This window comes from Nothoprocta perdicaria, unplaced genomic scaffold (assembly GCF_003342845.1).
Source record: "Nothoprocta perdicaria isolate Ctin4 unplaced genomic scaffold, notPer1 scaffold_16, whole genome shotgun sequence".
Lineage (NCBI taxonomy): Eukaryota > Metazoa > Chordata > Aves > Tinamiformes > Tinamidae > Nothoprocta > Nothoprocta perdicaria.
Genome location: NW_020454760.1, coordinates 2,124,595 through 2,141,896, shown reverse-complemented (window position 1 = coordinate 2,141,896; position 17,302 = coordinate 2,124,595). Strand labels below are relative to the sequence as shown.

General features: G+C 41.9%; 1 protein-coding gene across 1 annotated transcript in view; it reads left to right on the top strand.

The window, feature by feature from the left end:
• CNTN4 (contactin 4) overlaps positions 1–17,302 on the top strand; it is a 215,954-nt gene that overhangs the window by 110,165 nt on the left and 88,487 nt on the right. Inside the window, exons 4-5 of the mRNA XM_026035394.1 lie at positions 10,492–10,618; positions 11,986–12,161. Of these exons, the coding sequence (XP_025891179.1) occupies positions 10,492–10,618; positions 11,986–12,161 (303 nt within the window). The remainder of the gene's footprint in view (positions 1–10,491; positions 10,619–11,985; positions 12,162–17,302) is intronic.

Genomic DNA, 17,302 nt, shown 5'->3' with positions numbered 1-17,302 from the left:
AGGAGGAGCGTAGCCTTAACCTGCTTGATAAGACGCTTCAGCATTAAGTGTTTATGGTTGAGCTCCTGCGTTTGAAGCGGGAGCATCGGGCTGTGTGTGTGTGGGCTGGTTAATTAGAAAGCTGTCTGATTTCCCTAAAGAAGCTGTGATATAGTGATGAAGCTGGAGTGCTCTGCCCTGTGCATCCTCCATTGGAGACCCGGCCGTGTTCAGAGCGCGTCGGATCTCCCCCAGAGAAACGGTGCAGCAGGCACGTGCGGCCGTTCTTCACTCACCACAGGATCCTCATATGCAAGGGACTTTTCTCCTGAGAAATCCTGCTTCCTTTAACCATTTATCACCATAATTTATTTTTTAATAAGTGGGTTTTTTTTTTTTAAGTATTTAAAGGATGTATCCCATTCTCACTATAAATTTCATGTTGTTCAAAGTCTGCATAATAGTAAGATCCTGGTTTTGGTAAGTGCCGTACTAACCGAAAGATAATTTGCTCTTTCTTATACTTTGGAGCATATTTTTAACTGTATATACCGGAGAGTGATTTTACGTACCTGCTTTATGACGTAGAGAAGCAGAGGTAGGTGACCAAGTTCCCTGGATGGTCGATGGGCAGGATGAGGCATGTGCTTCAGGAAAGCATGTTTGGGATCCTGCACCTGCAGGCAGGTGCACAGGGGCACTAATGACCATGACAGCTCTTCTTTAGCCTCATCATGTCCAGCTACCTCATTGACAATTTTTACTCTTACTGGGAAGACATAAATTGACTCTTTGTCATTTGGTTCTTGGATGCAAAAGGCTAAAAATGAAGAGTTTCCTCCCATCCTACTGATGTGGACGGCGAGCACCTTGAAGAAACAGCCTTCACACGGTGCTTTGTTGTGCTACAGGTGGTTGTTTAAAACAATCAATTTACAAAGAACAATTTTTTTCTTCATGCTGTTAAAGCAAATTGGTATGTAATTAGATTTATATACTGAATAATCTCATTTGCATATCCAATTAATTCTTCCTGTTTTAATTTGCTAGGGTTGGATTCACATTAGGAGCAAAAATAACACCAAAATCATCAAGGACTCATTTTTTTTCTTTACTATAATTTCTTCAAGATGTTGCGTGGAAAGTTGGTCCTGGGCATCCTTTTCTTTTTACAGACTAAATAATACAGAAATAAAAAACATTCAAAAGACAACTAATGTGCTAAAAACAGTAAGGATGGCCTCATCTAGTTGACTAGAGCCAACACATGGTGAATTTGGGCTGTTTCAGCGTTTTGCTGTAGATGCTGAGAGCTGAGTGCAGTCTCCCTCGCCGAATAGCTGTGAGTTGGTGAGCGTTCGGTTTGACGCTTCTAACTTTACTTGTCAAAGCCCTGGAAACTTCAACTGAAATAGGAGCATCTTGTCCTAACTCCATCTGCTTGTCATTTTGACTGTTGTGGCTATCGCTGCTGAAAAGCCTAGGTGTAGAATTGCATCTGCATCCTATCACCCTGTACAACCCCATTTTTAGCATTGTTATAAAGCTCTTTTACCTTTTTATAAAGCCCTTTTACCTTCTTTCTAACTTCAGCTTTATATTAAGGTCAAAACACCATGAAAAAGAAGAACCTAGCTTTAAATCAATGAATGCCTAGCTTTAAATCAATGAATTACTTTGTAAAGACAGAAAATATTATCTTCACATGCACCAATATAATATTATATTACTACCATTTATCTTGGATACCTAAAAAAAAAAAAAAAAAGCTGAAAATAGGAGGCAGCTCTGAGAGGTGCACAGCAGTTTCTGTACACTCGCTGCATGTTGTGTGCAACAGCTCACTCGTGCTTAATATTAAAAATACACTAGGCAGCAGGTCTGGTGCCAGTGTGAGCCATGCCCAGGGCCAGGAGGTCGGGATAGGTGCTCAGGTCACCAGTTCCTGGGATGTCAGGTCCAAGGTGTCCGTGCGGAGCCCTAGGGCAGGAACTCGGTAACGTCCGAAAAGCCACGAGAGAACAACCTCCAAGGCACTTACTGAAAACCTATCTTAAATTGAATACGCTAGCCAAGATAATACAAACTGTTTGATAAGAAACATTAGAGAAATCCATAACGTGAGGCTTTTTATTATGGGTTTATTACATCAGTCTCTCCAGTGGGTAATGGAACTTGTAAATATACTCTTATGTAGGAGTCTCCTTGCGGGCTTTTTATTCGTGCTGAAGTAAGCACAGCAAACTTATTTGCTGTCAGGGTACATTGAATTTAAGATGAGTATTTATTTTGGTTCTAAAGAGGTTTTGTTTTTGTGAATTGGAAGTGGGAAGAGACGTGCGGAGCTGCGCCGTGGCGGCCCAGCCTCGAGCACAGGGCAAGGAACCCTCTCCAGAAGTTCAAAGGACCAAAGAGAGAACTCCAAACAAACTGGAAATGTCTTATCAGCACTTAAATCTTGTTGGAGGATATAGTAATTAATTGGTGGTTAATTTAGGGACAAATCTGCTTAATTGTAGGATGTGAGCACAAGGCCCAGAAACAAGTTAAAGTGTCGGCAAAGTCAGCGTTTAACACGACTTCAGCAGTGTGACTCTTGCAGCTAATTCCTGCTGTAATTATTGGAGTGTATTTTCATTCTTGTAGCACCACGGCATAGCTGTTTTCATGGGCTGCAAATGGTTGTAATTATATATAGAATAGATTTGTCTTATTGTACAGCTCAGATGCATCCTTTGAATTGCAAAACTTAATTTGAGACACATGATCTTCAGTCAACAGGTCGGTTGCAATTGAAATCTATTCTGTTTTTCTAAACCAGAAGTGGTGATACAGATAGAAAAATTGCCACCCAGGAACTTAAGTCCATTTCTTAGGCAGAGGATTGATCCACTCAAGATTTGCTGTCTGGGAAGGGTAAAGACTGGAGAGTGGAAGTGTATTTAAGGTTCTGGGGATGCAACAACTGGGAAAGAAAGCTCTTTTCCACATCCTACATATCTAAGCAATGACAATTTTTAGAAAGGTCTTTTCTCTGTCTTTTCACTCTTCTTGGATGTCTCCTGGATGGTCTTCAAAAGTTACCCAGTTGTTTCAGGTGCCAGCAGCCAGACCCCCTTGGATCTGAGGATCAACAGGGCAAGAGAGAACATCTCATTTGCCTTGGATCCCACCACAGCAATCCAGAAGAGTTGCTCTCACTTCAGTTACTCTACCCACTAATTCTTCATGAGGGCAGTATGGTTTTACAATAAGCCAAAGTCCTCGGTTCTGAAGAAAAGACTGCTTAGACATGGGCTTGTCTTGGTGGGATCTGAAAAACTGTCAGTATGTTCTTTGTCGTGCTGTCCTCAATCCGGGATAATCCGTAAATGTCAAAGCGGAGGAACCCATTAGTTTTTTTAATTGTAATGAAAAAATTGCTGAAGCAGTGCACATTATTTTGCTTACCCATTAAACCTTCTCACTACAGTGAAATTATATGCTTTTCTTTAATTTTCTTGCTTTTAACTTCTGGCTTGTAATTTACTAAAACTAAACAAAAAACCTGAAAATTCTGTCCTAAAGCTGGTGCTCATCCAGGTGCCAATGGTCCAATGTTGCAAATGGTTACGGTGTCCAGATCAGTAGCGTGAGTATGCCAAGTCCCATTTCAGTAGCTTCCATAGATCTTGTGTAAATTACAGCAAAATCCTGCAAAAACTAGCATTTATTAACTTGCACCAGATTTCTGTTGTCCATTTTGCCTTGAAGTTTCTGTGACCGTCTGACTGATCCTCCATGGATCTTGCTCGTAAGGGAACTGCGATTAGATCACATCAGCTCAGCAAAACAGTTTCTTACTGAGCAATAAAATAAATTGATTTGGTTTTTTTTAATTGGTTTGTAATCATTTATTGGTTTTAAATTTGGAGCTGCCTGCAAAGCTGTGTCCAGGTCTGTGCAGGATTGCACCAAGTCCAGTCTCCGCTCTAGGTATGAGGTTCCTCAGCGTGAAGAGCCCTCTGTCTGTGTAGACAAGGAAAGTACTTACAGTTCACAGCATTCATTAAAAATTAAAGGGACACGTGTGATACAGTGGCACGCTGGGCACATTGTCTCCTAGGACTTCCCCGACTGCACTCCAGGAGCTTCTCCTGCACCTTGGTGCTCAGCAGCATTGACCTTGGTCAGTGCTAGATGCATCCCCTAATGGAAGGGGAGAAACTAATCTCGACAGGGTTTTTGCTCACATAAACAGGGCTACTCCCAAATACCCTGAATTGATGCAATTTCATTGACTTAAATGAAGTTACGGAGCTGCACGCTGAGGTGCCAGCCCGGTGTCCCAGCAGCATACATCCAATACCTTAAATCCCTTTATGTAACGTAGGCACCTGGGGATTATGGCCTTGGATCCTGTTGAGAGGATTAAACACTTCCTTGATTCAGCAGCAGTGGGAAGAGCTAGCGGAGCTCTCCCATGCAGAAAGTAGCTCAGGATCGTGGTCTTGTATAGTGCAAAGCCTGGCATGTCTCAAGAGGGGAGGTAGGGCAGCAAGGACTGAAAGAATGGTTCAGCTTTACCTTTTCCCATGGTTTTATAGGGGAGGTTATTTTCTTTCAGAAGTCAGTTCTTTTAAAACTCCTGATACCTAGGATGGCGTCAGATTCCCTCCCAGGCAGCTGGAGATGACTGCAGGCTGCTGCTAACAGTGTCTCACCAAAAATAAAAATATATAACGTGTTATCAGCACCAGGTTTCCCTCCCTTCCCATTCTTTTGGTTGCACTGAAATCTGTTACGTTGACAACAGGCTGAACTTGCTAGAAATAGTATCAAAGAGAAATGCACAGATTGAAGTGTAATATGCCACGGGTAGGCTGGTCACGACACAGTTGCCTAGAAGCTGCCTGTGCCTATAATATTTTATAGAAGAGACCCAAATGAACACGCTCACCTTGCTCATTCCCATGCCTCACCCTAGGTAACTCCCTTCCTTCCATCCATGCTTCTTGTCACTGCTCATTGAGTATGGGCTCATGGGCCCATCCATGAAGCATCATGGTGTATTTGGGGTAAAGATTGTATTTGTGGTAGATCATCCTGTTGTGTTTTCTGGTCATAAATGCAAAATGTGGGCCCAGGATGCGGAGCGTGGGCCCACTCATTCACATAGAACATATTCACGCGGACGTGAATATGTTCTATGTGAACACAAGAAAAATGCACACAGATGTATTAATTCAGCTGTTTTGCTTTTATATTCAACTTATACTTGTGATAAGTGAAAATCTTGTAATATTGATAACTTGTTCTGCTTGGAAGACAGCAATTATCTCAACACCTTAAATTTTACTAATAAATCAATAGTTAATTAGTACAGACCTCTGAAACATTTATAATACCTGATCTACAAATAGCTTTTGCAGGAGAGCGTTCAGCATTAGAGGAATCTGCAGCCTCAGGGAGCAGGTCTAAGGTGGTTGAGTGAATTTGGTATCTGCCAAGGCATGTGGATGAGCACAGCCCTTCTGGGTGATGCAAACATAGCTGTTGGTTTCACTTTTGGAGGAGTTTTAATAGCCTCAGTACTTGGGTGCTACAGTCATGTTCATTTTGGCTCTGTGTTCACTGTTGAACTGTTTTCTCTTGCAAAAGTATTATCATGTAACCAATTAAACAATGATATAATAGCTTGACTCATTATAGGAATAGCATTAGGGAGGATAAATATGTGTTGAATAGCTGAAGAGCCAAGTCTTGGGTTTTGCCGTGGGCTTGCTTTGGCAACGTGCTGGTGCCTTCTGGCCATTGTATTTCTGGGCACGGCTCAAATCCGCAAGAGTTGCAGGTGAGCAGTAAGAACAAAGAAACAATCATTTAAAATGCTTAGATCCAACAGTTATGTGGCTAGAAAGAGATGTTTATGGTAGCTTTTTTAGATGGTTCAGGTTTAGTGTGCTTAGGCCTGCTGCTGGAGGGGGTTCTGCTTCGTTGTCCGGTGGCTTCCGAGAATCCCATGGAAGCTGATATAGATCATCTCCTGAAAGCAGATTTTCTATTTATTTCTGTTATTTCAAAACAAAAATATGTATGCAATTTTTTGATTACTATGCAAGGTTAGCAATTGTGGTAGTGTTAGGACGCAATTTTAATTTCCTACCGTACTCCTTGGAGGTTGGCTGTATACCTCCATTCCAAGATTTCCTCAGGGCTAAAACTTAACTAATAAGACATCAGAAGAAATTGGACTTTGATTTATTATTAAAAAGTATCCTTTAAAAGCATCCCTTTGGCCACTTTTACTATTTCAGAACTGGAAATCAACATATTGCATAATCAATATGAGTATACAGCAGGTTCTCTGTGGCCTTTTATAACTGATCTTGTGTTGGAGGACCTGCAGGTGCCCCAGTCCCCTTACATTATTCTTTTTTCACTATCATTATTGCTGTTTCCCAGGCTCCAGCCTGGGCATCATCCTTAGCAGTCTGAGTGTATCTGTTTATTTTCTGATGTCAGCTGTGATGACTCAGGGAGATGGCTTCTCAGTGAAGAAACTGGTGATTTTCTGCAGTAATGGAGAGAAATGTGCTTTTATCGTGTATAGAAGGGAACATCTGCGATCATAATCATAGTGTTGACTTACAAAGATGATAACACAAATTACGTTCTATTAAATGAAGTTTTTGTCGTAGGACAAGTCATTCATTATGCTGCATCGTGAATTGCCTCCTCCCCCGTTGTCTAGACCCAGAAGACTAAGCAAAAGCCAAACTTTCTCACTTTTGCCTGTGCAGATCAGGTAATGACATTTATATGAGAAGTGCTGGCTTGTTAACATTTGCCGTAATTAATCAGGCGGCATTTCGGGAGGGGAAATGGGGCTGCTGCGCTGGTGGAGCCGGCAGGCGGAAGGAGAGGCTTCAAAGCCGAGCTGTGCCGGCAGGAGCCCGGCCGCGCGCCGCTTTCGCACATTTATTCCTGCTCTCAGATCCCAGCAGAGGCAACGGCCGGGCCCCGTTCCTGACCTCCCGTAATTGATAGACTCTAGGCACTCCTCCAAGGTCAGGATGTACTCGTGTTGGGATGGATGGATGTGCCTAACCCTGTCTTTAATGCAAAATACCACAGATACATGGGTCACTCATCAATGCGCTAGGCAGGCCATCACTGCCTCTGAAATCCTGCAGTTCTTCCATGCCTAAATTTGCTGGGGTGAGGATTTATTTCTTCTTACCTTGTGTGCTGGGTGGGGTTCAGTGCTGGGAAGGAAAGATCCTCCGGGTCCTCAGCCTGCATTATTGTTGGTATGGGGGCTTTCCAGCTGTGTTGCACGGTGGGGGAATATATATAAATATATATATTATATATATATATACACACACATATAAACATAATTAGTAGTTTTGTGACCATTTTTCCTTTGTGGACATGGGTTGGTGATGGCAGGAGCAGAGGAAGGCTCCTCTCCTCCTTGGAAACATGGTCTGTTTGTGTTGGAAGTGCCTCAAGTGCATCTCACTCACTAAATAAGTCTGCAAAATTTTGGTACTACAAATATCTGGCACAAAGACTTGTTTCTTATCAAGCTATTAGCACCACTTGTGTGCAGAGTTGATATACTGATGTTAATAGAAGCGATAGGCAAAAATATAAATAAAGAACCAGCCAATTTAGCCCTTCTGTACTCAGGAAGACAAAATACAGCTGAGCAACCTTGGAGAGCATTAGGCTGCTTTAATCAGGGGCGCCCTTGAGCTGTCCTATCTATTTCATTTTTAGTTTCCTGAAGAGCTGTGCTTCCCAAGGTGAAATTTTGTCTTGAAGAAATACTGACTTGTGGCGCTGGAGGAAGATGTGCCGTGTACCGGCAGAAACTAATTCCCGCAGCAGCAAACAGGGGAAGGATTTTTATCATTTATCCTGGATATCTTCCAAGGATCCTCTCTCCAGCTCAGTCATTAGCTTTCCCCACAGTGTGGAATATTCAATTAAACTTTCTCTCAAATTGGCCATAACTTTCAATGAAAATTAAAGCAGTTCTATTTAGCTAACGATATCCATCACGGGGGCTGATGTTCGGGGGAGCAGGAGAGGTTTCACCTGCCTGTCAGAATTAACCTCGACTGATGCTGTGTGTGTTGGTGCCACGGTGTTGGGGGGCACCCAAGCATGGGCATTCACTGTTCAGACCGCACTGAAGTTAGTACCTCATTTTATAATAAATGTTGCAGTATCAGCAGAAGCTGGAATAGAAGAGGGTTCTTCTCAATGACCTACTATCACACTCTATCTAACGATGCATTTTAATACAGGGCATACTGCACTCAAATGCTATGGAAATCTACTGAAATTTCCTGGGAAGTATTAGGGAAAGAAATGCACTTTTCTAGGGAGCCTGAGCCTGAGCAGTGAAGAGTTGATTTCAAGTGACAGAGGATAAAGGAACTAGACTTGTTTGCAGCTTGTCCTCAGCTCTGGGCAGCAAAGCATTTGCTCTGGGTCCACTCATCTCTGCCACGAGCTTGAGGAATGAAACTTTGGGAGATGCTGCTACAGAGTGAGTATCTCATCATTAGCTTGTCTGCAAGGGAGCCTGGTGAATGCGGTGCGGAGAGGGAAGAGCCCCTGCACCGCAGGAGAGGCTCTGGGCGGCACTGCCAGGTTGCGAATAGCGTTCAGCTGAAATAGCAAAAATGTGTTATTGCTGCTCCGTGGTTGCAGCTCCTGAGCATCATTGCAAGAGAAGAGAAGTTCCGGCTTTCATAAAAAATGTTTACAGTTTATGTTTAGAAGTCGGGGTAGCAAAAGTTTACTCTCAAAACCAGACACTGGGATATAGCAGAATGCATTTGCTGATGTTGAGCTAAACATGTTAGATCTGCTTTATAGCTCGCAGCATTGTAAATTAGTTGAAAGTACACTATTTATGGTACAGATACTTTTAGTTTCTACCTGCAAGAAGCTAGTTGACAGTATATTTATTACGGAATATTTGCTGTTCTTCAGATCAAATTCGCATGTGCTATAAAGTGCTGTGGTTCTGCTGCTGTCGCATACTGTGTTAGGTGGGATCTGGTCTGCAGAGATTTCAATCATGTATCAGGCTGTAGCAACAGGACTCTACAGGCTGAAGATTAAATCGTTCTGACTTGCTTATCTTGGTTATACACAAGCAGCAATAAGAGAAAGAAAAAAAGAGTAGGCACTCCAAGTAATTTTATCTACACCCTGTTGCAGGGTTTGTTCCTCTTCTGTTTCTCTCACTGCTGGCAGCTGCTCTCACAGTTTATCTGTGTCTCAACTAACGCCAGTTTCTGGAGCGCTAAGTGCTGGTCTTAGTGATATTTTCTTCCTGTTGAACAGTGGAAGAGGCAAGCATCTCATTGCTCATTGGCGTTATTATTATTACTATTACTTTAATATTTTTTCTGCCAGCATCGATAAGTTGCCCCAGGTGTATGTTAAAGCTAGAGATTGTGTGAAATGTGTTTGGAAGAATAGATATGTCAGGATCAGATATCATTAACATATCCTTAAGAAGCTGCCCAAGTGATGGGGCTGTGTGCTTGGGGTGCTCCTTTTCAGGGAAAGCCCCTAGGACAGCTTTTAGGTCTAAGGAAAAAATTGCCGTGGGATTCCTGCGAGGAAGGGCTTTGGGGAAGTTTTGGTGCTTCTCAGTGTCACAGGACTCAAACAGCATCAGTTTGGGCTGCCTCTTGCAGTGGAGATACTGCTACCACGGTGCTGTGCTCAGCCTGGGGAGATGTCCAAGATGGCAAGAGATCAAGAATTAACTTGAATTTTCTTTCTAAGTCTTTCTAGAGTTTCGCATAAAGTTGAGGGGGGGAGGGTTTGTTTGTTTTCTCTTATTATTATTGTTATTATTGTAATTTTGATGAAAGCAATCTACTTTTTCCATTAATCCCAGGCATAATAAAGGACAAATTGCAGGTCTGGTATGCAAAAAAAAACCCAGAAATATTTGCTATTGCCAACTACAAACCCTGTAAAATTGCTACCTGTGGTGCATGACCAGGTCCCTCTGAATTGCTGCTGCCCTGTTCAGGCTTGCAGCTGCACCAGGGTTTCACTTTGGTGATGGACGTCGAGGCCGCTGTAGTGGAGGGGTTTCGCAGGAGCTGGAAATGGCAGTTTCCCCCTTGTGTTATTGCACCGTTGTGTTTAATAATGGCTTTTTAATTTACAGAGATAATATTACCATTTCTGAAGGTGGAACTAAGCATTCTGATTTTAATTGAGCTGTGTTAGGAGAATAGGGTCATGCCTGTTCCCATTCACTTGAACCTGATGTAAAATTTAAATCCATGCTCTATTAAGTGAACAAATATTTTAGTGAATGTTGGGCCCATGAAGCTCAATGGCTTTTGAAAAAACAGCCATCTTTTAAGGAAAAGATCTCATCTTTTCAAGGGTGAATAATATACAGACTTCCTTTAAAACTTTTGAAACAAATGTATGAGTTTTCCACCAATAACAGTTGTGATTTTCCTCCCTTTCCTGTAGATGACAACACGCTGCATGGGCCTGTTTTCCTTCAGGAACCGACCAGTGTGATCTTTCCCTTGGATTCCAAGGAGAAGAAAGTGAAGTTGAACTGTGAAGTCAAAGGAAATCCCAGACCAACCATTGGGTTTGTTAACTGCTTAGCTGCTCTTCAGTGTTGTGTGCTGAAAGAACAGGCATGGCAGGAGCACCATGTATTAAAACACCCTCACAGGATTTTGACCAGAGTTTAAAAGCTTTATATACATAAAATAAACCTCCTGGAGGTTTATTTGATTGCTCGCACCTCTCTCTAACCCGCTGGCCTCACTGGGAGGAAAGCAGCAGGTGGGAAGGTGAGGGTAGCCCCTGCTTAGCAAAGTGGAGAGGCTGCACGTGGAGCAGGAAAGGGTTGGCAGGCAGGGACAGCACTGAGGGTGAGCACTAACTTATCAGCACGCGCCCTTTTGGCCTGCTTGGTTTTTGGTATATTTAAAAGTGCAGTGCCACTGTTATCTTGATATAGCTGCCATCCATGCCACACACTGCCTGACTTGCGCCGAGGTTGCTCCATGCAGGAGTGTTCCCTTCTTCCGTGTGTCCCGGTGGCTTCTCCATGCGTATTCCTTCGACTAGGAAAGCCTCCTGCTAAGTTCTCCCCATTTAACCAGCCTTTCCATAAATTTGGACAAAGCTCTTGACTGTGTTCAGCCTTATAAAGTGCTTTGAGATCCTTGAATAAAAAGGCACTATGTTGTTGTGCTGCTACTGCTGTTACAAACATCCATCCTAGCTGCTGTAAATAATTTAGACTGTTTTTTTAATTCTGTGCATTTCTCATTTTGTTCACAAAAGTAAATGCCAGTTTGAAACAGATTAGTGTCATGCAACCTCAGCCCTCATGCTGTCTTCTGACACTGCAGTATAGTTAATGCACTAGACTGTGTTGATTCATTCACTCATGCAAACATATTCAAATTTTTTCTCCGTACTTTCCGATAAAGGGAACTGATCTGAGGCTGCAGCTCGCTCGCATGCTCCAGCGAGGGCTGGTAGGGATAACAGTTGCTGTAATTGGGGCAATGTGGTGTTAGAAACCCTCAGTGCTCCAGTTTGTGAAAACATCTGCTGTAAGTGAATTTTCTTAAATTTAAAAACAAACAGTCAGCTAAGATAGGAGAGAAAAAGAAGCCACTGTAGACTTGAATGGTTTAAAGATTCTGTTTCTGGGACTTCCCCGTGCAAAATGATTAATTCCAAGGAGCCACAGCACTAGCAACAACAATACAAGCATTAATCATATCAGCAACTGAAATATATGTCAAGGATATTGCATTTTCAGTGAAACAGTAGAATATTTCCATTCTGTGCAGGAAGCATGGATTTTCATGGTGGGTTATGAATAAGAAGCAAAGATATTTTAGTTTCTTTTTATTTACTTTATGTTATATTTTCAAGTGTGCAAGAGTATTCATTAATATTAGCAGAACATAACCTCGGTGTTTTGTGCTGTAGGTGGAAGTTAAATGGAACTGGTATTGACATCGGTATGGATTACCGCTACAGCTTGGTGGAAGGCAACCTGTTGATCAATAACCCCAGTAAAACCCAAGACACTGGAACGTACCAATGTGTAGCAACAAACCCGTTCGGAACAATCGTTAGCAGAGAAGCAAAGCTTCAGTTTGCCTGTAAGTAACCGCCTCTCCGCCTCCTTACAGCCCGTCAGAGAGGCTGTAAGAGCAGTGTGGTGCAACAGCAATTAGAAAACTATTCCAGTTTGTTACGTATTATTCTCTGAGCTGTTTGTGTTGTTGAGAAAACATCTTGATTTACAGGGCAAATTTAAATGAGAAAAATACATCTTGTTTTGATTATTTACATGAATCGATACAGAGCATTCAGCGCAAATATGTCTCTTTCTTGAGAGACAGACCTCCTGGGAAAAGTACCTGGCAAATGGGATCTCACCTGTGATGTTTTCCTTCCTTTGAGAATTAAAGTTTCAATGTGTTTGAAGCTGCACACTCTATAATTAGCAAATCTGCAGTGACAGTTTTCCTAAGTTCTGTTTAGGTAGAAGTATAGTCAGGTATGGATGGCATTTAGTAACTCTAGGTGTAAAAGGGAAATTACTAGCTGCTTCATACTTACATTGGGATAAGTTCAGAATTGCAGCTCCTTAATAAGATAAAAAGAATAAAATACATCGTTGTGGTTGTGAATCAGGTCTGTTGACATTAGGAAAGGTGTTGTCCATCGTGTTTGTGACTGTTCTGTGGTGTTACTCTGGAAAGAGTGTATGTAGTAGTTACAGTAGGATGTGCTCTCAGATGCCTTTGCATGCAGGGACAGGAGTTCAAGGAACACAGTTCCTAAACATGTACAAGCTACCAGGATATGTGTAGCTAGGCTTTCTGTAGACTCTAATGAAAAATGTTTTTGTCTGACTGCCTGGTAAGAAGAGCTTATGTGCTCCAGCTACAAAAATATAAAGGTAAAGATGCCAATAAATGCCAAGTTCACACAGTTCAGGAAGGTGATTTGTAATGAGAAATATTACCGTGTGTGAAGTCAAGTCCTTCGTCTCCCTGAGTAGTTTCCAATATATTATCAGTTTGCTTATGACCTGCTTGTGTTTTTCCGTGACTGAAGATGCATTTTCACTGTAGATGGGTAATGAACAGCTTCCTCAAGACCCATCTAATAACTCCAGATTTCAGTATGTCAAGGCGATTGCTTCATAAATATTGCTTTATTCTGCTTCTCTGAAGATCACCTGTATCTCAGCAGGCCCAATTTTACAAATCATGGCCTTCTGTGATCTATCAGCCTAAGCCTTGGAAACATCATTATTCATTGCTAAGCATTTCAGCACTGCTTTTGCTATGGTCAAACTATTTACAAAAGTCAGTCGTTTAAGGACAGGTTTGATACCAGGTACTGGTAGCTAACTTAAAAAATCAGATATGAAAATAGAAGGGAAAATGCTCATGTTAGCAAATTCAGCTGCCTCTGACTACCTAAGGTGAGATAAATCAGCTTCCTTTGCGTGTTTGAATCGTTATGCATTAGTTAGCCAGTAGCCTGCAAACACAGAGAATTCTGTGTAAAAAAAAAATAGCCAAATTTCACACTTCTTTGCAGCAAATGCAGAATGTTTATTATATTCTGATTCTCTCATCTGTCTTAATAAATGATACATCTGGTGATAACCTTGCAAGTTCTGTAGTTGACCAAATAGTTTCATTTAACTGGTTCCTCATTAGGAGGACTGAATTCTAAAACGAAGTGGAGGTCAGTTAATGATAAATGGAATAAATTTATTATTTTAGGTTATTAAAATTTATTTTAGATTAGAGAAACTGCATAATCAGATTAGAGACATTAGGATAAATGAAAAGGCATTAGCATTTATCAAGCTCAGCTCTCGGCTTCCACTAACCAGTAAGTCACTGGAAGTTGTGTAATCAAAGGGATTGCCAGTAAAATTAGCTGGAAGGGGGAAAATGCAGCCTGGTTTATGTTTATTGTACAAGCTGAGCCTCCAAGACCCAATAAAAATGTGTATCTGTACTAGTTATAATCGTTTTTCAAACTTTCTATTCTGGACCTCGGGATGAAGCAGCGCTATGTGTTAAAATTACTTGTCCATAAATGTTTTAAATTGCACTGTTACCAGTTTTGGGTGGGCTGTGTGTGACTGACCCCGATGGGTGCCGGGGACTTGGGATCTCATCGATCCTGCCCACCTTCTCTGCCGCTCCCTAGCTTGTTTCCATCTATTGCCAAGTTGGAACTGTGTCACCTCCCTGGTTTATATGTCACCCTCATCCCCTTTACATGGCCAAGGCTTTGCTTTTCAGTCTATGCTTGTGTTTTACTGTCTCTTTTTTGTTCCTGAGCAAAGGTATTGCCCATTCCCGGCACACTGATGCCTGCTTTTGGGAGGTTTTTTTCCTCCAGAGTTAAGCTCTGACTTGTAGGGCATCACTAAAATGTGCCCGTTCTTCCTGGGAGGCTGTGCGATTCTCCTCCAGCTAATCTTTCACTGCAGACTAAGCTGTGGCGTAGCTTGAGGTCGGGGAGGTCGGCAAATTTAATCCCTGAAATATGTATTTAGGTTACAAAGTCATTATGGCAGAAGTGCTAATATTTCCCTCCAGTATGTGCTTTGCAGTACGTCATTGACATTCAGATTTTCTTTTCTTTTTTGGCAATGCCAGTGGTCTCTGAATTCTATTTTCAGAAACTGAGGGAACTTTGGGCACAAGTTGAGTTATACAGAGATGTTATTGCATGCATAGGTCTGTGGTTTCCTGCTGTTCAGTGCGTGATGCTGCTTGGGTCGCTCAGCATCGAGCTCCAAGTGGATGCTGGGGATAGAGCACGTGCTCCTATTTAAATTTGCTGTTGAATTGTTTAAATCATTTAGAGAAATGCTAACTTTTTCCCTTCTCCCCTGCCCCCCCCTCCATTTCCTTTGTACTTTTCCTTTTTTCTTCCCCCACTATAGGCATGTTTTTAACTGTGGGGAATCAAACTATTGTTTCAGCAAACTGTTTCTCTGGGAGGAATTTGTTTTACAGAAATGTGTCTGCAAAAATAATTGTTATGCATGAATTAGCAGATAGGGCTCAGCACTGCACAGTGCAAATGGCAGCAGAAAATACAATAATAATGTGCTGGTAATGAGAATACTTTGGGGCTTTGACCTACCATCCCAGAATAATTTTGCTATGATGGTAGAAAAAGAAAATTACTCCCAACATTACACTGAAAAGGATTTTTTTTCAATATTCCCATTGCTAGAGTGATTCCTCCTATATCTTGTACCAGAGCAAATCCCATAATTTTTGCTATTAGTTGCTAAGAAACAAATTATAATTGCTGCTCAGATTCCTTACTGTTGTACCTCTTATTGCCCTGAAGTGCATTCATTTTCTTTGTGGAGATTAAATGATCAGTGAAGTAATTCTTTCAAAAACAATTAACAGTGAAAACATTTTCAGAAACCCACCAAAGGAGCTGCCTCTTCCCGACTAAACAAACCAGCGCACTGATTGATCAGTGAATTGATGCCACTTTTTTAAGCTGAATGCAGCATTTGGGACACAAATTAAATCATTTCCACAGTGATTACTAGTGCCTGGGTGCTCGGGAAAGATGAAGAAAAGTGAAAAATCCCTTTTCCTGCAGAGTCTCTGCTAAGAGGGATGCCAAGGGCTGGCTACACCAGATTTGGTTCAGGGTTGTCTCTTCCTGCTGTATGCAAACAGAGTCCCTGTTTCTGCAGCTAGGAAAAATAGCATTTCTTTCCACACAGGGCCCAAAAGTCTTACCCAAAATCACACATTCATACTGTTCAGTCTCACAATAATTGGGTTTGATGTGATACAAGGTATATTCTTTCATAGAGAACAGCCTGATTTATTTGATTTTTTTTTTAAATATCTGCAGGTAATTCCCAGTGTTTCTCTCCTTTGCTATGTATCCCTGATCTGTTCAGTGTGTAGTTTTTACCACCGAGGAAGCGGCTCCCAACCCTGCCCCTCTGCCATGGTCTCTCCTGGCTGAAAAACTAGGTTGTCACATGCAGCTTTTTCTTCCTTTTCCTTTTCTTTGATGAATAAGCCCTATGGGGAGTGTGCACCAGCAGACAGATACATAACCTACTTCCTTCTGTGATGGAGCAACTCCAAACTTAGAGCAACGATGTAAGAATTATGCCAGGTGTGTTTCCACCCCAGGGTCATAAGAAAGATATACAGATTATTACTTAAAACACCATAGGATATTTGTAAATAAGCAGCCCCCAGCCAGGAATCTTGCAAGCCTGTTATTTGTGGGACTTTTAGGATGCCCTCAGGCCAGGCAACCCCATCTCGGCGGGTGGCTGTCATCCGTGTCCCTGCTGCGCCACAGTGAGCTGCCACCTCCGCTGCCTTTGAACTCCAAAACTCAGCTAACACTAACGTGCAGGTGATATTTCTTCCCTGTCTCTATCCGTATGCAAAATAAGTGGTAGTGTGTAATGGCAATATATAAGCAGGCTCTTGAAGAGCAGAGCTGTGGGCAGTGCCGGCGAGGCTCAGCGAGCAGCCCTGGGTGCCCACACTGCCTGCTAGTGTGGAAACACCTCCAATTTTAGACAGTTTTGCTGTAGCTGCCCTTTTGCGGGGCTGCAGGAGAACATCTGGCAAGGGATGGAGACACCCTGTTCACTGTCCTTTAACTAATAATAGCTATTTTAGCAATAGCCATAACCGTTAGTGCAGCCAACAGGGCAGAAGCTCTGTAAAAGAGCCAAACTGTGGCAAGGTGTTACAAAAAGCTTAGGTTGAGATCAGAATAATATAAAGATTTCCCTCATTTTTTCCTTATGTTTCTGAATGAAGCACTAAGTATTTGGATTCTGATATCAGGAACTTGGAGCAATATCACTTTAAAAATAGATATCTATGGATTTAAAGATTTTTAATACTAAGCTTAATCAGTCATTCTGACTTTTTTTCCTGCTTAATACTACCATTCTTTTTATGCACTCAATGCATGGTCATAAAGAAAACTCAGAAGTTCCTGCTGTCAGTCTAAGGAGAGATCAAGATTTTGTCTTCCGTTTCTTCCTCTCCCCTTTGTTAGGTGCAGAATCTGGTGCCGTGCTATTTATCAGCAAAATTATTATTTATTCCTGGTCTCTTTTATCGCAATCCTGAAGCCTTTGCAATGCTCTTGTATTGCCACCAAGTGAGTTTCAGTTCATGGCCCATTTGGCTGGTTACCATGAGGGTATTAGAGAATCAACAGACTTCATCTGAAATCTGGCGCGTTC